Raw genomic sequence first — 19,552 nt, forward strand, 5'->3', positions numbered from 1 at the left:
ATTATATATGGAAAAGAAGTCAAATGGCTATAATTATATGACAACCTCTCAGACATTTAAATAGTTGGAATTACGGTCCTGAGTTGCTTTAATGAGGGAGAGGATAATGGGACTTATTTTATTGTATTTGTGTGGGGGGGTTTTATTATGGTAAGCCACCTCAATCTTATTAGGAGAGGTGGGGTAGAAATAATAATATCAATTATTATTATTGTAATTGTATTTTTATGGCAATTGTTGTCATGTTGGAAGTATGGTCTTGTTTTAATGAGGGAGGGGATAATGGGGCTTATTTTTTTGTATTGTATGTTTTTTATTATTCTTATTTCTACATTTATTTATTTCATTGTTATGCCGCCTTTCTTCCAGAAAGGGACCCAAGGCGGCTGACAAAGACGGCCTTTGCCTCTTCTTCTCGCGCTCGTGACTTCATTGCGCATGAGCCGGCGCGAGCCCTTCCCTCCCTAAACGGTTATTATTTTTTTCCTTCCTCCTCGAGTAGCGCGAGACAGAGTGAGTGAGCATGCGCAAAGGCGCGCGCGAGAGGAGAGAGAGAGAGACTTCTTTTATTTTCTCCCCTGACGTCATTTAAAGCGGCCGTCCAATCAGAGCGCAGCCACAAGGGGCCGCCGTAAACCCGCGAGATTGCTATTTGAAGCGCTTAGAGTGGGCGGGAAGGACGGCGGGACAAAAGTTAAGACAGGCAGCTCTTTCCAACCAATCAGATTTCACACTTTGAAAGAAGAGGGGAGGGGCTACCTAGGAAAAGAAAAAAAAGTACCACCTCCACAGATACAAAACCACCTTGAGGCAGAAAATGGATTTGGGCTTCTCATTGGTTGTCAGGGATGCCTGTCTTGTCTTTAAAAGAGGCAGAAAATGGATCCGGGCTTGTCATTGGTTGGCAGAGACGCCTGTCTTGTCTTTTCCTGGGGGAAAAAGGCAGAAAATGGATCAAGACTTCTCATTGGTTGGTAGGGATGCCTGTCTTGTCCATGAGGGCCGCGGTAGCCCGCGAGATTGCTATTTGAAGCGCTAGAGTGGGCGGGACAAAACTTAAGATAGGCAGCTGCTTCTAACCAATCAGATTTCACGCTCTGAAGATAGATGGAGGGAGGGAGGGAGAGGGGGAACGAAGAGGGGTGGGGCTTGCTCGGGGAAAAAGCATCACCCCAACAGATACAACACCACCTTGAGGCTGAAAACGGATCCAGGCTTCTCATTGGTTGGCAGGGATGCCTGTCTTGTCTTTTCCTGAGGAAAAGAGGCAGAAAAACGGATCCAGGCTTCTCATTGGCCAACAGGGACGCCTGACTTGTGTTTTCCCGGGGAAAAGCCAAGACAGGCATCCGTGCCGACCAATGAGAAGTCTGGATCCATTGGCGGTGCCGTATATGTGTTGAAGGGGGGAGCGGTGATGCTTTTTCTTCCTTGTAATTTATTCACCATCCCTTCGGCGTGGGAGCCAATCAGGAAAGAGGGCGGTTTTGGGAAGGAGGGGGGCGGAGGAGGAGGAGGAGGGAAGGCGGCGAGGCCCCGCCCCCTCCCGCACGCTCCGAGGCGCCATGGGCTGAAAACTAAACCGAGATGGAATCTCCCAGTCTGAACCGGTTTGAGCCGGTTCCGAGTCTGTGGCACTAAGAGGAGGAGGAGGAGGAGCGGAAGAAGGAGGGGAAGAAGCACAGCAGCAGCAGCAGCGCCTCCGCCGCCGCCACGAAAAAAGGGGACAGGGAAAGGCAGGGAGGAGGAGGAGGAGGGAGAGAGAGAGAGAGAGTGAGGGGGAAAGGAGGAGGAGGAGGAAGAGAAGCCCTCGTCGTTTGAGGGCAGAGGAGGCGGAGGGGGGTTGTGTGTGTTGCGTTGCGTTGCCTTGTGTGTGTGGAGGGGGCGGCTGCAATCGAAAGCGCAGGAGTGGGCTTTTGCAGGCTTTTTCAAACACGCAACAACAACAACACAACCAGGTGTGTGTGTGTGTCTGTGAGAGAGAGAGGGGTGCGCCAACAGTTATGGAGGCTGTGCGTTTGTGTGTGTGACTGAAAGAAGTGTGTAGGGAGGCCTCCCCAGCCACAGACCCTTCTGGGAGAAAAGCGCGTGTGTGTGTTCGTTGCGTGGCTTTCCTGAGTGTGTAGGTTGTGAGTGTGTCGGTTGTGGCGTTTGTTGTGCCTTCTATTTTAGGTTCCTGGTCTCTGAGCATCTTCCGAGGGGCGTGTGCGCCTTGTGGAGTTGTGTGGTTGCGTAGCCCCCACTCCACCTTCTTCTTTTCTCTCTCTTGGGGGACTCTTGTGGGGTTTTGTGTGTTGTAGCCCCCCCCCCCCTTTCTTTCCCCCCCAGTTTTTGTCTATTTCCTCAACTTCTCTTTCCAAAGCCAAAAGCAACATCTCCCTAGAGTCCCTCTAGAGTGCTGTTGACAGACACACATTGAGTGTGTGTTGTGTGTGTGTGTGTGTGTGTGTGAGAGAGAGAGAGAGCGAGAGGCAGGAGGTCCCTCCGAAGCTGGTCTTTTTAAGGGAAAGAGCGGGAGAGAGAAGCGGGTGGAGCTTCCCTTCCCTCTCTTCCTCCTCCTCCTCCTCTGCGAAGGAAGCCCTCTATCTGGCTTCATCTTAAAACACAGAGCCCCCTTTTTCCCGCCTCTTTCTTCCCTTTTGGGGGGTGGGAGGGGGCTCGTTGGGCCTGAATGGTCGCCGAAGCCTGGCCTTGTGGGAGGGGGTCTGCGACTCCTCTTGTGGCTCTTTGCCCCTTGCTCTACTTTACACCTCTCCCCTTGTGCCCTCCTCCTCCTCCTCCTCCCTTTCTTTGGTAGTCAATCCTGGCTGAGTCAAAAAGTTTGAGAGAGAGAGAGAGAGAGAGAGTCTGGTGTCGGCGGCTGTTTCTTTGAATGAAACCAGACTTTGGAAAGGAAAGGAAACCCAGAGGCAGATACCCCTCTCTTTTCCGCGTGTGTTTGTGTGTCTCTTGGGAAAGGCTTGAGGAAGGAAGGAAGGGAAGCTGGGGCAGGCCTTTTTGTTTTCACACACACCCCACACACCCCTCCTCCTCCTCCTCCTCGGGCCCCCCAGCATCCCAGCCCCTTCTTCTAGGTCTCCTCCTTTGGGTTTTTGTTACTTTTGTGTGTGTATTGTGACTCTGCTGCTCCCTCTCTAGAAGAAGTAGCTGTGATACTACTCCATTAGGTAAGTGATGAGTTGTTTTCAGTGCATGGGGCCTTATTTCCTTCCACGAGGGAAAGAAAGAGGGAGGGAGGGAAGGAGGTGGTTCCTTGCAGGAATTAGAAGGAGAACCCCATACCTTTCCTCCCTAAAAGAAGGAATCATCTCTCACCCCTCCTTCCAAGAAATCAGGCCTTTCCTCCATTCTTGCCTCCTTCCAAGACATTGTTTCTTGCCTCTCTGTAAGAAATCATTTCTTACCGCTTTCCAAGAAGTCATTACAGGACTTTACTCCCTACAAGAAATCCACTTTATAGATGTGATCCAGTCTCTCTCATTATATATATATATATAGAGAGAGAGAGAGAAGAGGGTCCACACTTTATATATATATACACACACACACACACACACACATATATATATATACACACACACGTATATAAGTGTGTATACATGTGTATGTATATATAAACACACACATATATAGGGTGAGTGTGCATACATATGTATGTGTGTGTGTGTGTATATATATATATATATATATATATATATATATATATATGGAGAGAGGGAGGGAGGGGAAGACAAAGGCTGCGAAGAGGCTACAATATTTTGGGGCAAGGAGGGGAGCAGTTGGGGGCCCCAAAGTGGGAAGCCTTTGGGAAGGGACCCTTGTTGATGTTTGGGCCTAAGCCTGATAACGTGGTGGTTAAGGTTGCTCCTGATTCACTTCCCAGGGCGAGGGGGGATTGAAGGGAAGTGGGGGGTGTTTGGGAAGAGGACAAAGTCCGGGGCTAAGCCCTTTGGGGGGGGGAGGTAGGTCTGTGGTTGGAGCCTCGTGGAGGAGGTTAAAAGAAGCGAGGGGCGGTTGTTGGTGTGCGCTTGCAGGAAGGAGGCTGGGAAAAGGAGGTCCTTTCTTGTGGGGCCTTGGTTTGGCGCCTGCCTGAGTTTGAAAGGAAATGATAATAAGGCAATGTGCTGCTGGGAGGAACCGCAGGAAGAAAAGGCCTTCAGAGATAGATAAGTAGATAGATAGATAGATAGATAGCCTTATAATCCACATGTAGGGCCATCCTCCTCGCCATGCTTCTAGGTTAGGTGGAAACACCCCACCCAGGGGCTTCACTTTCACCCCTTCCCCATATATAAATAGAGAGAGAGAGAGAAATGGAAGGGGAAAAAGAAGGCCCTTTCCCTCCTTCCCCATATGTGTTCATACACACATGTATGAAGAAAGGGGATTTTTCTTTCCCCCTTAATTTTATACACACACACACACATATATATATGGGTAAGACTTATCTGTTCCCCTCCTCCATTACTATGCACACAAACACACACATATATATGGGGGGAAAGAAAGAAAGGGTTTCTTTTTTCCCCCTTTCCCATCTCTCTCTCTAAATATACATATATGTGTAGTAATGGGGAAGGGAGAGAAAGAAGCCCTTTCCTCATACATGTGTCTGGGTGTGTGTGTGTATAGACATACATGGGGTTTGTGTATAGTAATGGGAAAGTGGAGAAAAAAGTCCTTTCCTCATACATATATATGTGTCTGTGCATACAAACACACAAATAAACTCATGGGGAAACAAGCCCTTTCTCTCCTTCCTCATATATGTGTGCATATATATAGTAATGGGGAAGGAAGAGAAAGAAGCCTTTTCCCCATACATCTATATGTGTGTGTGCATACACACACACAAATAAAGTCATGGAGAATGGGGAAAAGAGGAGCCCTTTCCCCATAGATATACAAATACGTATACATAAATAAAGTCATAAAGGCCTTTCCCTCCTTCCCTATACATGTTTGTGTGTGCGCATGAATGAAGGGAGAAAAAGAACCCCTTTCCCCATATATACATATATAAAATAAGGTTATGGGGGAAAGAGAAACCCTTTCCCTCCTTTGCACTCTCTATCTATCTATCTATCTATCTATCTAGTGGTGGGGAAAGGGAAGGCCTGTGTGTTGCAGTCAACCTGGGCCGAAGCGTGGGACTGTTATGGGGCCTGGGGTGTGTGTGATGTGGGTGGGTTGGTGGGAGACTAGGAGGAGGGTTTTCCCTCACAGGTGTGTGTTGGGGGGACCTCAAGGCAGGAGGCTGGCACCTTCGTGGAGCAAAGGAGCCGCCTAATCCGTGAATTATTAGGAGTGGAAGTTTCCAGAAATATTTGTGTGTGTGTGTGTGTCTCTTTCTATGTGCAGCAGCAGCAGCAGCAGTATTGAAACGTCGCCTGGATCACGTGGGGGCCCCTGTATAGAAAGCAGAGAGGGAAGGAGGGGTTGCAGTGGCCCAGCTGCTCTTTGCTGCTGCCGCTTGGAAGGAGAAGGCACAGAAATCCCCCTTAAAGCGCCCTCGCCCTGCTTCTTTCTTCCCTCTTCTCCCAGGACTGGGTCAGGGGCGGGGGGAGGTTGTTGTTAGATGGTTTGGCCTGTTAGTTCCCTTCAACTTCTGCAGATGGGTTGGTTAGTTGTGTGTCCGTAGTAGGAGCCGCGGGTGTTGCGTGTTCTGCAGTGTGGCTCCTGATCGGCGAAGGGCGGCAGCCGAGGCCTTTCCAGTGGGTGGGTGGGTGTAGCCTTTGAATGTGTGCCTTGTTGCATTGGTTTATGCTACGTATCCCTTAAAAAGGATTTCAGAATGGCTTTTTTAATTCATTCGTGTTTTTTCTTTCCTCAATGGGAAGGAAGGTTATGCCTTGTTTCCAGGAAACATTAGTGAGAAGGGGAGGCTTCAAGACCTATAATATCCCACCCCCAATAATTTGCGTGTGGTTTTCCTGAAAAGCTTTTTACAGGCAGCCCTGATGTGGGACTTTGGCAAGAGTTTGATGGTGAGGTAACAGAGGCTGGATGGCCATATGTCAGGAATGCTTTGATTGTGAGTTCCTGCATGGCAGAATGGGGTTGGACTCTATGAAGTCAGTGGGGAAATGAAAGTGGAAGGGCCACAGAGCCCTCTCTCTCTCTCTCTCTCTCTCTCTCTCTCTCTCTCTCTGAAACATTTGTATAACTCTGTATAAGAACTCTATACAAAAGGTTAAATAAAAAAGATATAAAAATAAATGAGTAAAAAATATAAATGTAACAGACTTTAAATAAATGTAGTGGAGGTGAATTTTTACATCATCTTTCCTCTTCACCCCTACAATTTACCCCAATCAGCCCCACATATGAAGATCTCAAGCAAATTGTTTGCTTAAATACCAAGCTGTCCTGAGTGATATTTTTGATTCTTGACCACTCATAACACACTTGTCCCTCCATATTCACTAGGGTTAGTGGCACAAGACCCCCGTGAATATGGAAAAACCACAAATAACAAAAACACCACATTTTTACCTGAGAGGACACCTCTCTAGGAATCTCTAGGTCCTCCAGTGCAACTCTGTGGTCAACGTCCGACAGATACTGAACTGCACTGGAGGAGCTACAAATATCTAGTAGAGGGTTCTCTCTAGGAATCTCTAGGTCTTTCAGTGCAACTTTTAGTTAAAGATGACCATAGAGTTGCACTCGAGGAGGTAGATATTCCTAGAGAGAACATATTAATAAAATACGTGAATAATCAAAGCTGCAAATATGGAGGGATGAGTGTATATGTTGTAATATTCTAATTTGTTCTAAGCCTGAAAACGTGGAAAGCTGCTCTGAATCCCCAGGAATATTTCCTCTACTGATGTCTAGGCACAGTTCCTGTATAATAATAACTTGGGTTGTTTAAGGTTACTTAAAAGTTAAACCTCCCAGGTTCTTTCAAGCTTGTCATTTCCCCTCTGCCAGCCTTCCCTAATGTGATAACTTCTAAATGCATCAGGCTAAATTTGGTATTATCCCTGGCAGTTAACCATGCTGGCTGATGGAAGTAGTACAAGCCATGTGGAGGATGCCACATTGGGTAAGGCTGCCATGTGGAGTTTTTAAGTCAGGAATGTTTCAGGGCTTTCAAAGAGAAGCATGTGTTCTCTTTCAGCATAAAATGGAGGGTGGAGGTGAAGGAATCCAGCAGCATCTTTAAGGTTCCCCATCTGAAGGAGTGGATTGATATCCATGTAGTTTGTGCTATAGTAAATCATTCTCCAAGTCCTGCTAGATTGACTTTATTTCTCTCATTTTCCATTTTCTGTTGAAATGTTCCATTGTCTGCTTATTTCCAGGTAGAAGGGAGATACTGGCACTTAACCATTAGTTGTAGCAGTTATACATAATAAGCTTCATGAGCACTTGTCTTTTTTCTGCACTTGAGGTCACTTTAAAGAGATCACGAGTGTCAGTGCTTTTTCTTCATTGGTGAAACTTAGAAGACAGTTATAGAGTTCAGCACCTGATAATGTTGCGATGCAGTAATGTTTGTAAAAGGAAGATTTTTCTTAGGGAGAGAGGTGAAAGTTGCATGAGGATGATACTTGAAAGCTTGCCTGTTTAACTCTTCAGTCACAAAGACTTGATGGTAGAAGAAGGAGATGGGTGGCCAAGCATAGAAAGCAGTTTTGTGATACTTAAGAGTTAGTGTGCAACTGAACATTGACAAGTCTTATGTTCTTTTCTGAATATGATTAATATGTAACTGGACAACTGGAGGAGCCAGTTATGCCAAACCCTGCTAAGTGAACTTCATTTTTTGTATGTGGGACATTTTTCCTTGCAGTAAGCTTGACTCTATTTCTAATAGTAGACATGTTGTGTTTGTCATCACAAAGCTGATTTGAATGTATATTCAAATCCTGTGTAAGTTTAGCCCTGTTGAATTCAGTGGAGCCTTTTCTGAAATGAATGAACATAAGATTGCTTCCTTAGTTTACCACTTTTGCCAATTCCAAGGGCCATCCTCAGCCCTGTAAAAACTGTCCTGGTCAGTTACCTTGTTTAGTTATAATTATGTATTCTAAGTAGAAATGTAGTACTTTGTGACAAATCCATATTGCAGTTGTATATACATTCAACTTTGGAATAAATCCATTGACTTTACTGTTGAAGCCAGGATGGGCAACCCCATCACTTCCATGGACTGGCCACCTGGCAAATAGGGGTATTGGCTTTCCTGGAAGTTTCCAGGAGCATCCCTTAACCTTTTAAGTAGATTATTGTGTCCTTAGACACTGTTTAATATTTTTTTTAAAATCTAGAAAACTAGTTCAAAACTAGAAATGCATTTCTAGTCCCCTCGTTTTCTTGTTGTTCTTTGGCACTGTACCAGACCTGGAGGGCCCCAGGTAGAAAAATGAACACACTGAAGCTATCTATCCTCATTCCCATTATTGTAGCATTGCACAGTTGAATCATTGGGGCCATCATGAGGGTATTAATCTTTCTGAATGGAAGAGTACAATATATTAAAGTGTATGTTAACCTTTACAGTTTAGTTGTTTGATCAGAGTTTTGAGTGCCTGCTCACTTTGGGCCAGTGTTTACGTATTTAGGCTAGTGAAGACTTAAAAGTGTGAGGAACTGCAGTGAAACTGCAACAGTATCAGAAAGCAACCAACGGTTGGTCAACTTCATAAGATTTGCAGTGGCTTCAACATGGTGTTGTTTCGCATACAGGATTGTTTTATGTTTATTATTTGAACTGGATTTTTTCATGTGCAGTTAGATACTAAAATTCACATGTCCTGTTCAAAGCAATGATGAAATATTAAAGACTTTGTATGAGTAATGCTCTCACTTCACAATTAGTGAAAAATGATAGGCTTAATATGTAACAGTTGGTGTGTATATGTCCTGTCCTCTCCCCCCCCCCCCCAAAAAAAAACCTCTTGAAAAATCTGTAGGTGATGTAAAGTTTAATTTGGTTCTTCTGGCCATTGTTTGTGTAGTTCATATTGTTACTTGCTAATACAGTGGGTCCTTGTTATTCTCTGGGGTTTGATTCCAGGAAACCCACCCCCATGGATACCAAAATCTGTGTGTGATCAAGTCTCATTATATACAGTGGTATAGGAAAATGGTATCCCTTATATAAAATATCAGTACAAGGTTTAGTTTGGGGGGAGGGGGTCAAACATATTATCAAGCCATGGTTGGTTGAATCTGTGGATGCAGAATCCGTGGATACAAAGGATCACATACAGAATATGTTGGCTAAGGGAAAATCAAAGTCAGATACCACTATTAATAGGTGTTAAAATGTAGATAGCTTTGTAAAATACCTGGTTGAGTGTATGTAGTGTGTATATGTTTCAACTGATTAAATTTCTGAGATTGCATAGTTAAATGATTTTTTTAAAACTTCATTTCTCTCTTTAATATTTCAGTAATCTATGCCAGCAATTATGACAATGTTAGCAGACCATGCAGCGCGACAGCTGCTGGATTTCAACCAGAAATTGGATATAAATCTGTTGGATAATGTGGTGAACTGCTTGTATCATGGAGAAGGAGCCCAGGTAGAGTATTCATTTGGAAATCAGAAACATGTGATTCTCTGTGCCAGAGATTTGGCTATAGAGAAGAAATGGTGTCTTTCTATACACTGGTAAAGCTAGATTTGCCATGAGGCAGCTCTGGAAGATTTATTCTAACCAAACAGAAATACAAAAGTTACTATGAAAAATACTTCATTGGTTTCTGATCTGATACACATACTAGTAGCAGAAAGATAAAAGGATAATTTGTCTAAATTTTACTTAGCATTCATCCTTTAGCCAGGGTACCTGAATAAAATGATCTGCTCCTGTCCCTACATCCCCTTTCAGAATTGATTTTACGATGATACAGGTAACTGGAAGGCAAATAGCTTATGCTTACTTAGACTTTGATGATAGGTCATCTATGTTTGTTCCACTCTTGAAAACACATATATAGTTCATTTTTTAAATAGTGTGGGTTCTTCCAAGTTCTATACAGTCCCACACTTTATAAAACTTTAATTTTGATATTAATCTTCTTAAGTTTAATGTATCCAATCTGATTCTAGTGGCTACCAGTCCAAGTGCTGTCTGATCAAAAAGCATTATTTCTGTTCTAGAAACTTCCCAAAACTGCCACAATACAATCATTCTTCCTATCTCTTGTCTGTGTTTACGCATACTTTTGCTTGAGTCTCCCTGTCTTCACATTGTTTTTTCCCCAGTTCCTGTATCTCTGAACTGTGTCTAAACCGTTGCTGCCTTTTCTCCAGTGGCCTCATTTTGCACTCTAGTTTGATATAACAGAGGTTGGGGAGAGAAAAGAAAATTACAGTACAGTAGACTTGAACGTGCTGGTGGGGCCAGTTTCTCTGTCCCATTTCATCTTACGTCAGAGTGGTTTTGTTGGTTGTGTATTGGGGGAGGGTTTCTTAAAACAGAATTGGAAATGAATTTAGTTATAAATTAATTGTTACTTAAAAGTGTGATGGCTTTGGAGCCATTATTTATGTTTGGGAAAGATGTGTGTTACAAAAGCATTTCCTTCCATCAATGTTTGCTTCCCTCCTGTTTCAAATACTCATGGCTAGCAGGAAGCAGGGGTGGGGGGGGTCACAGTCTAGAAATTAAGACTGCACCATTCTTCAAAGCAGTAAAAAAGTATACACTGGGCTGTGATTAAGATCATACAGTGTCATCCACAGAAAGTTATTTGGCATTATATACTCCAACTTGAACTGGGGCCAGTTACTTCACACACACACACCAATGGTTTCCCCACCTTGCACATTTTGGTTCCAGACTTTGTGTGTTGTTTGACAGCAATCTGCTGTGGTGGCAATTTCATATAGTTTTATCATGCCTTGGAAGTTGATCAGATTACTAGTGCCATTTGAATAGTTTATATAAATGTATATGTATTTGCCAGGTGCCTCTGTTTATCAAAGTTGATCCAATTTCAAAAGATTTAGACTTTCTATCGTCAAAACTGCCACAGTAATGGTGTTGTGTATTTCTTTCATGTGTTCTTCTGTTACTGTGTTTAATTTTTATACAAGGAATCTTTTAAGATAAATGACAGTTTCTTGATACTAGATTTAGTTATTGCCTGGGGTAAATAAGCGGCTGTGAAGTATGTCTGTGCTTTTTCTGTATCTTAAAAGTAAGTAGATTAGAGTTTAAAATTTTGAAATACTGGCTGGTCATGAGAGGCTCACTGTTGTATATTGATCTTGCTTCTATCCTAACTGGAGAATTCATGATAAAGACACAAACTGCCTAAATTTCTCCCTCTCACTTACATACCCCTATGAATTGGATTTTAATTGTATATTGTAATTAATATAATGTGGTTTTAATTTTATGTTTTAATAATTTTACTATGTACACTACTTTGATCACTGCGGAAAAGCGGCATAGAAATAAATTTTGTTGTTGTTGTTAAATTTCACTTACCATCAAAGGTGCATTTAACTACTGCACCAGTAATTCTCAAGCTATATGGTAGGGTGCAGTGGTGGACAGTGAAAGAATAGCTGTTGCACTGTGTAAGAGAGAAATAATTGAAGATTGTGGTGTGGCCAAAATGCCATCTGCAGTTCATGTTGCCCACTGTGCCCCTGCGTGATTCATTGCTCAGGCCTTCACTCTTTCTGTTGGGCACAGTTTGCTGCAAGTTGTGAACAAGTGGTGTTGGGGTTATTCAGCCACTTCTGATGCAAATAAGCAGAAAAATTAACCCACCTTCAGAAGATGTTTTCTGTGATTCCTGCTTGAGTCACTGCATCTTTCCAAATAGCAAGCACGCCTATATCAGTAACTGACAGTGAAACGTGTGCTCTTGTAAGAGCACTATGGGAGTAAATTTTTGTGGGGAGAGGTTTGGAAGAGAAATATGCATTATTATTTTTTTCTCCAGCAAAAGCACCTCAGCTATCTAAAATGGGAAAACATTGTTGTGAGTCATTTACAAAAGCTATTTTGACAGCTGTTAATTATTTGTCCCCATATCTAGCAAAGGATGGCACAGGAGGTTTTGACTCACTTAAAGGAACACCCTGATGCATGGACAAGAGTTGATACTATTTTGGAGTTTTCACAAAACATGAACACCAAAGTAAGTGCATGATGTTTAACTGATTTCTGTCTTTCTTCCACTCAGGCTTTGAGGAAGGTATCTCCATTTTTAGATTTAGCATTTGTTTAACTTTTTTTTGTTTGCTTTCAGACTACTTTAGTCTGATCCTGTACTATCACACAGAGTTTCCATGAAGTTGTCACTTTTTCTTGTAAAATTGTGGGTCACTTGGGATTTGTATAAAAATTCTGGTTGTAGTATGAACAGATTTGAGTATTATAAAATTTTGTAGCAATATCATGTCTTTAGATAAAGTGTATGGCTTTCATTTTTTCACTGTTGATGAGAGCCAGTACACATAACAGAGGACAAAATATGTTCCTCAATTTTTTTGAAAGACTGGTATTATTCTGTACAGTTTAAAACAGGGTAGGCACCCCAAACACTTTCTTCAGTTAGATACAATCTGTACTTGTGTGCAGTACAGTTAATAAAGTCCTATAATTAGGGTAGGTATTAGGTAAAGTGGAGATTGTTCAGCCTTCTGTAGTTATGTTTTTGCTGTACAACTTCTGAAGGTTTAGTTACAAGTTGTAGAACATGTGAAAGTGGTTATCATACCATTGAAATTTGTACATGGCCACATTCTTTGAACATACACACATCTTGGCTTGCCTTGCAACTAGATAGTATATAGCTATGCTCCAATGAGTTTCTCCAGAATTTGGATGACATTTATGAAAGTCTTTTAATCCTTTTTTTTTTTTTTTAAAAAGAAGGCTTTGTAAAGTTAGGACAAAGTTAAGAACTTCCTCAAAGTGCTAAATTTAAGTAACCATGTTTGCCTGTTTGCTTGCCTGGTAAACTTTGCTTTTTATACTCACAGACATTACTAATGTTTAAGTTGATTTATCAACAGTATTTTTTAAAACTCAAATTTGTCTTGTGAAAAATGAGATGATTAGAGGAACAGAAAGAAAGCAACAGGTAAAGAATTCTTCAATTTACATAAATTGCAAATGATTTGGTGCTAAATTTATGCACTATGACATTTGGCTTTTATGCAGTCATTTTTTTTTCTTAAAGCTGTTAACACTACCTGATATTAATCATAATGTTCCATTATGTTGATTGCTTGTAATAGGAAGAAAAGGGGTGTCTTCCTGTGCAACTGACACAGCTAGGCTTTGACGGCAGGCCTCCACAAGGTCTACCCTTTTGATTCCCTTTAACTGAATTCTGTTCATCAATTGCTTTTTTTCTTTGTTTTGGTTTCTTGGGTGGTGGGAGGGAATGGGTTTGGTACATAGTATAAGTGTCCCATAATAATTTCTGCCACAGGGATCATTGTCTACAATTTTTCATTAATTGGCTGTTTCTGTCCCATCTTTTGTAGCATGGTTATATCATATATATAATTTTTGAGACCGGGGGGGGGGGGGGCAAATAGAGATAAGCAGAAATATCTGGTGGAGGGCAATAATATATAGAGGATAAAGTTTTGCATTATATCCTGACAACTCTTCACAAGACTAATAGGCTTTGAATCGTCACAGCACAAGCATATTAATTTTAGAAATAATAATATTAAAATAGAATAATCTCTAACATACTATCAAGCAGGAAATGATGGTCACAGTGGCATTTGATTGTTCTCCTTCCCTTCTGTGTTAGGTCTGTTGTCCATGTTGTGTGTGTATATTCCTCATAGAAGAGAAAAGCAAATTCTTCCTCTTCATGCTACACGGGTAGGAAGAAGATAGACTGCATGTATCACTGAACCTTTGTTAAGTGTAGTGTGTTTTGATTAATGGTGGGCTGTTAGGAAAGATGCTGTAAGTCAGTATGCATGGCTTTGCCAGCGGAAAGCAAAGATTTGGCGAGCTATTCAGTGATCTTTCTCTCAAAAAGAGTAACATTTCTCAGTGCAAACAGTCAGAAGACCTATACTGTATCCCCTTTACTTCCTAGCACAGAGGATTGGGAACTCTTGGATGAGATGTTGAAGTTGAGGAAAGACATATTTCAGAAGGGATGAGAAATGGGGGAGTCCTATTTCATAAGCAAGTTTGCTTGTACAGTGGTGCCTCGGGATACGAAATGATCGCGTTACGAAATTTCCGGGATACGAAAAAGTCGGATTGGCAAAAACTGTTTCGGGTTACGAAATATTTTTCGGGTTACGAAATTCATTTCGGCGCGAAATTCAAATGCTGCTATAGGCTTTCCAGTGCTAACGGAGTATTTCGGGTTACGAAATTTTCGGGTTACGAAAGGAATGGCGGAACGAATTAATTTCGTAACCCGAGGCACCACTGTATAATGCTGGATTTCACACTGTGGTGTCTCCTGTTGAAAGCAACTTGGATAACCTTGCTTTGAAATAACCACACATCCAAGTCCTTATTGACTTCTGCCAGTCACAGTAGATAATATTGAAGGAAAGGGACTTAGGTCTGAATTGATGACAGCTCTTTATGTTCATTCTGACTTTCCTTAATCAGGAAATTAGTGAAGTAGAAATAGAATAAGAAAATGAACACCGAAATATAAAACACCAAAAGAATGAGGCAAAGAAAATGTATCAGTGAAACTGTTGGTGTGTGTCCATAGGAAACTTTAACCAGAATTAACACTCATAAGTTTCTTCCATAAGATTCAGAAAGAAAGAATGCATACATGCCCTGCCCTTTAGCTTCCCTAGGGACTAGCTGCAGGTTGTGAATAAGGTAGTTGTAAATCTGAGTTCTTTTCAGCCTTTTGAGTACAGGTATATCTTGGTAACACTTTGTCTCTGAAAATATAACTTTTTGGTCCTGAAACTGTTAGATCACCTTAGTTGTGCAAATGAATTGTATCCTCTCCAGTGATGTAAACCCATTCTAGAAGCCAGATTAGCCCCAAGTGGAACTAACATTAGGGTAAGCAGGGCTCTTGTAGTGGCTTGTGTATCACTGCATAGTATTGATTATTGAGAGTTCTGGGTGTGAAATCCTGTTATGTCCATCCTGTTGTGCAGATGTGGTGCACACACTGTTCTGATTGCTGCTGGACAACTTGGGAACCTATTCAGAGCAGCTTCATGAATGCCACCAGTGTTCAGTAGAAATGTTTGTTCGCTTGAGATTTAGGCCACAAAACAAAGAAGTTATGTGCATTTGGGGGTTGGAGAAGAGAGAAGAAAACCTTACACACTGCCAGAGCTTTGCTTGCTGTTTCTTTGGCACTGGTTCCCATTGCTGAGGAGGAAGCCTGCTGTTCAGTTTTAAGCATAGTTCTTTAGCAGTAAGAGATCTTCTAAAGAAACAAACAGCTACAAATGATAGTCTTTCCCACCTTTCACAAGTAACATGTTGAGGTTACAACTTCTGACTGAAAATTTCATCTTGGAAACTAGCTTGTGAAGACCAGAGATGCCTTTGCGAGTGTGTAAATTTCTGTGTGGGTCTACAAACTCAAAAGACACTAAAATCAAGGGAAAATAGGAAGGAAGTATGAAGAAAACTGAAATTAGTCTCAAAGAGTGTACAATGTAGTTTGGGACAGTCTACATTGTGCTGCTTTTTCAAAATGAGGCTTACATGATCCCTTTGGCTGAAATTCTAGTTACTCTACTCTGCGTAGACACTAACAGTCTTGAAAGAGAACTTTTATTCTGAACCAAATCTTGACCAGCCATTTTATCACTCAAAACAAATTTTTGCCTTTCAGGTATTGCCTCTTCACTTCTCTCCACAGTTTCTGACTAAAGGGAATGCTATACCTCTTTTACCCATTTTGCTCCTCTTTCTGTGGTCTTGCTTTTAATAATGTCAGTAATTTAATACATACTGTCATAGAAGACATCTTGTAAGTTGAGATAAAAGGAATAAAATGGGTTGAAGAGTGTTTCTGATTTCCTACAAAATATAGTTTTTGATTCAAGCTTTGATAGGCTTACCTGAAAGGTAAAACAAGTCCAGGGTATATATGGGATTGATGAACTTTTGACTGAACATGAAAGCTAATTTTGAAAGAGAGAGATAGCTGCTTCAGGGAAGAGAATGTTGTACCTTAAAGTAAACTCAAGTTGTCTTGCTGTTCCTTAAATAACATCAGTGAAGTGTAGGCTGTACTTTTTCAGAAAGTTTTAGTAGTTCTAATGTTAAGTCCCAATGTTAACAATTCCAAAGTCAGAAAGCCCATACACATCCAAGTTGCTAAACTCATTTGTATACATGAACTTATGAGAGCAGTCATTTAGGTTGTGTATTTTTATGTGACTGCTATTTTCCCCCCTTACAGATAAAATCATTTGGCTCTCCAAAACATTTTTCTTTCCCCTTCTGGAGTGATCCTGATCAAACAGCAGGATTTTTAGAATAGCAAAGGATAAAATGAGAAAAATGCATGGGAGAAACTCAGTAAATGGGTGAATAGTCTTGTGTTTAACCAACTTAATCTTAGATGTTAAGTGTCAATGATGTCAGCTCGAATGAGAATCCTGAATGATGCTGTTAGTTATCCAGCATACTCACATATTTCATTTCTCCAATTTTCAGTATTATGGCCTGCAGATCTTAGAAAACGTGATAAAAACAAGATGGAAAATTCTTCCAAGAGACCAGTGTGAAGGTAGAGACTTGTTTCAGATTGCCTTCCTAGTAAAATTGTTTATGTTCATTGATGGTACTATGTTATGTTATTTGATGCCTCACTGGTACATTTGCCATATTTATTATGTATCATAGTGTTACCTACATTCTAAATGTTACTTCACATGGAAGAAGTGCTGAGACATTCAAATGTTTGATCTGATTTCCAATTATTAACAGATTAGACTTAAAATGAGTGTTCTGACATAGTCTTAAACAAACTTCTTGTAGCAGTATCCCCATTTCACCTCTTTCATTTCTTGCTGCTTGTATGGTAATGTGATGGGCAAGATTCAGCTCCATGCTTAAAGCAGCTGTGTTTGTCCACTGAACTGTAATCGTTATTTCCCTCTTCTCTACCCTCACCCTTGTCCTTGATGTTTTGAGCAAACAGCCTTGTTTTTTACCACAGCATACTACATTTAGACAGCTGTTCAACATCCACAAAGGAATTTTCAGTGGCGATACTAAGATTTGATAGTTTGAGAACTGTATTGATGTATAAAAGCAAACCTCAGTAAAATGGAGTTGTATGTTTTGACAACACTCTGGAGACCTAAGTTAAGGGTCATCTTTGATCCATGCACAACTCTTGGAGAGTTGGGGTGAGCAGAATAGGTTTGTTTTGGAATGAAGAGGTTTTGCTGTGAGAATGCTGATAGAATTGATGGTTGCACATTTATAAACTATTCTTTAATAAGACTTGGCTCAGTGTTGAAGATCATTCTAAGTAAGGCTAACTTCAGTTCCACCCAAGAGGTGCTTTTCCTGTATTAAGCATGGTTCATTGTCCAAAGTTTAAATTTGACACTTAATTTAATGCTTACTTAATTGAAGCTTTGAGTAGAAAAACTTTGCCTGACAGAAGAGGTAGTGTCAGACTGCAGTACCAACTCTAGCAAGCTAGTGCAAGAGCTGACAGAGTGGACATTAGTTAGGTGATGTCACTATACATAAAAGTTAGCTGGCAAACTAAGGTGAACAGAAGATTCAGCAGGAAAAAAAATGGCAGTTGTTGGAGATTTGAATGTACTGCTTGAAACTTCATGTTGACATTGCTGTCGTTCTTTTTATCCTACGTTTAAAACAAGTCTGTAAGATGTGTGTCCTAAGTCTCTTAAGTTTACGGGTGAATGAATGTGGTACTGTCACCTCTGTCTTGAGATAGAAGTGAACCTAACACCACACAAATTACTACTTTTGTATAAATTGACCTCGTGTACAAGTCCTGGACAGGTTTTGAGGTCAGAATTACAGATTTTGTTATGCCCTGTTGATAAGCCATGGTTAAAACTAGAGGCATTTAACAAAAGGATATAAATGACGAAGCAAAGGAAAACAGTGCCGAAGAACTTATAAAATTCCACGAGGCACGACGGTTTTGTGTTCTCCGTAAGGGATGGATGAGGATGGAACTGCAACAAATAGTGGCTGTATGATGGGGGAAAGGGCTAAGAGTGGCAAAAGGCTCCAAGTGGTACTTGATCAACAATGCATCTGATGCATTAGCATATCTGTTGCTTTTAATGCTCTTGAAGCTGGATGAACAGGGTGGCAGTTTCAGGGAGTAGCACTTGCTGACAGCCATGGATAGAAGTAAGGGCATCATGTTTTCATTACAGTGTCTATTTGCTGTCTATGGACAGCTACAACTAAACACTTACTACTCACCTCTAGAAGCTTCAAAACCGGTATAACTGCCCATTCACATTGTTTCAGCCCAGATAAGATTACAGGTGGGCTGCATTAGGTTGGGGCTCTCAAAAATAAATGTTTGATACTGTAATCTGGGAGGGAAGCTGAGAAAGATGATTTTAGAAATGTTCTGGACATTCCCTGCAAAAAACATAAGATTTTGTAAATAAATCTTTATGAATCTAATACTTGTCAACACTGTTTCCTGGAGTATCAGCTTGTATGTCTGCAGTAAAGGGATGGGTAGGATCTAAAGCTGAGTACCCTTGATTGTTCAGATACTTAAGGTACTGGGAATACTTTTTCTTTAGAAAAGCAAGGTAAAGTATTTTTGTCATGGTGTTTGTGCACACTACTAATAGCATTGGGATAAGTACCATTGAGATAAGGGGCAAGCCAAATAAAAACAAAATTGAAACAAATAGGCTTAAGGTGGTAAACACATGTTTGTGGGTAGAAGAGGTACGAGATGGTTTTCTGTTGAAGTGTTGCAGATGAAGCTGCACTGACCCAGGGAAACATTTGGCAGAATACATGAGTGTGAGGAGGCAAACTAGTGGCTTCATGAAGTGGGAGAGATGTCCAAGCAGTTGTTAGAAGTGGAAGGGACAATATCTGTAGGTCTGGGAGAATACATATAAGGTGCCAGGACAGCACACAAATTAGTTTTTTTTTAAAAAAAAAATTAAAATTTAAAATTGTAAGGAATAATTCAGAACAGTTAAGCTGATATCATGATTTTTTACAAGATGTTCCACTCAGCGGTCTGGCTGCTATGTTGCAGTAGGCCCAGCTTCCATATCCTCAAGGGCAATCCTTCTTAAAGTACATTGCAGAAGTGTAATTAGGAAGTTACCAGTGCATGAACTACTGCAGCCAGTTACTCTTGTCTGGGAAAGAAGTACCTGGCAGGCCTGTCAAAGCTGACTAGAGGAACTCTGACCAACAGAGTTCACCTCAGCTTCCAGTGATGGATATAGGTCCAGGACTAATCCTGAACTGCATAGAAGTTCCTTCAGGAGGAGTGCAACCTCATTCAGCACAGGTTAACTGGTTCTTGGATCTGGGAGCCACCTATCAAGAAATAACAATACCATTTACATTTCTGTACTACTTATCAGTGAACTCAACACTCTAAGCAGTTT

The 19,552-nt window shown here is 41.3% G+C and overlaps 1 protein-coding gene across 2 annotated transcripts in view; it reads left to right on the top strand.

Moving 5' to 3' along the window:
* Nucleotides 1–1,765: 1,765 nt before the first annotated feature.
* XPO1 (exportin 1) overlaps nt 1,766–19,552 on the top strand; it is a 50,790-nt gene continuing 33,003 nt past the window's right edge. Inside the window, exons 1-4 of one of the 2 annotated variants that reach the window (XM_042447468.1) lie at nt 1,766–3,167; nt 9,408–9,539; nt 12,016–12,117; nt 16,620–16,692. In XM_042447468.1, coding sequence (XP_042303402.1) covers nt 9,414–9,539; nt 12,016–12,117; nt 16,620–16,692 — 301 coding nt within the window. In that variant the 5' untranslated portion in view covers nt 1,766–3,167; nt 9,408–9,413. Of the gene's footprint in view, nt 3,168–9,407; nt 9,540–12,015; nt 12,118–13,222; nt 13,287–16,619; nt 16,693–19,552 lie in introns of those variants that run through there. The other variant, XM_042447474.1, reaches the window with a different exon arrangement.

Source organism: Sceloporus undulatus, chromosome 1 (assembly GCF_019175285.1).
Source record: "Sceloporus undulatus isolate JIND9_A2432 ecotype Alabama chromosome 1, SceUnd_v1.1, whole genome shotgun sequence".
Lineage (NCBI taxonomy): Eukaryota > Metazoa > Chordata > Lepidosauria > Squamata > Phrynosomatidae > Sceloporus > Sceloporus undulatus.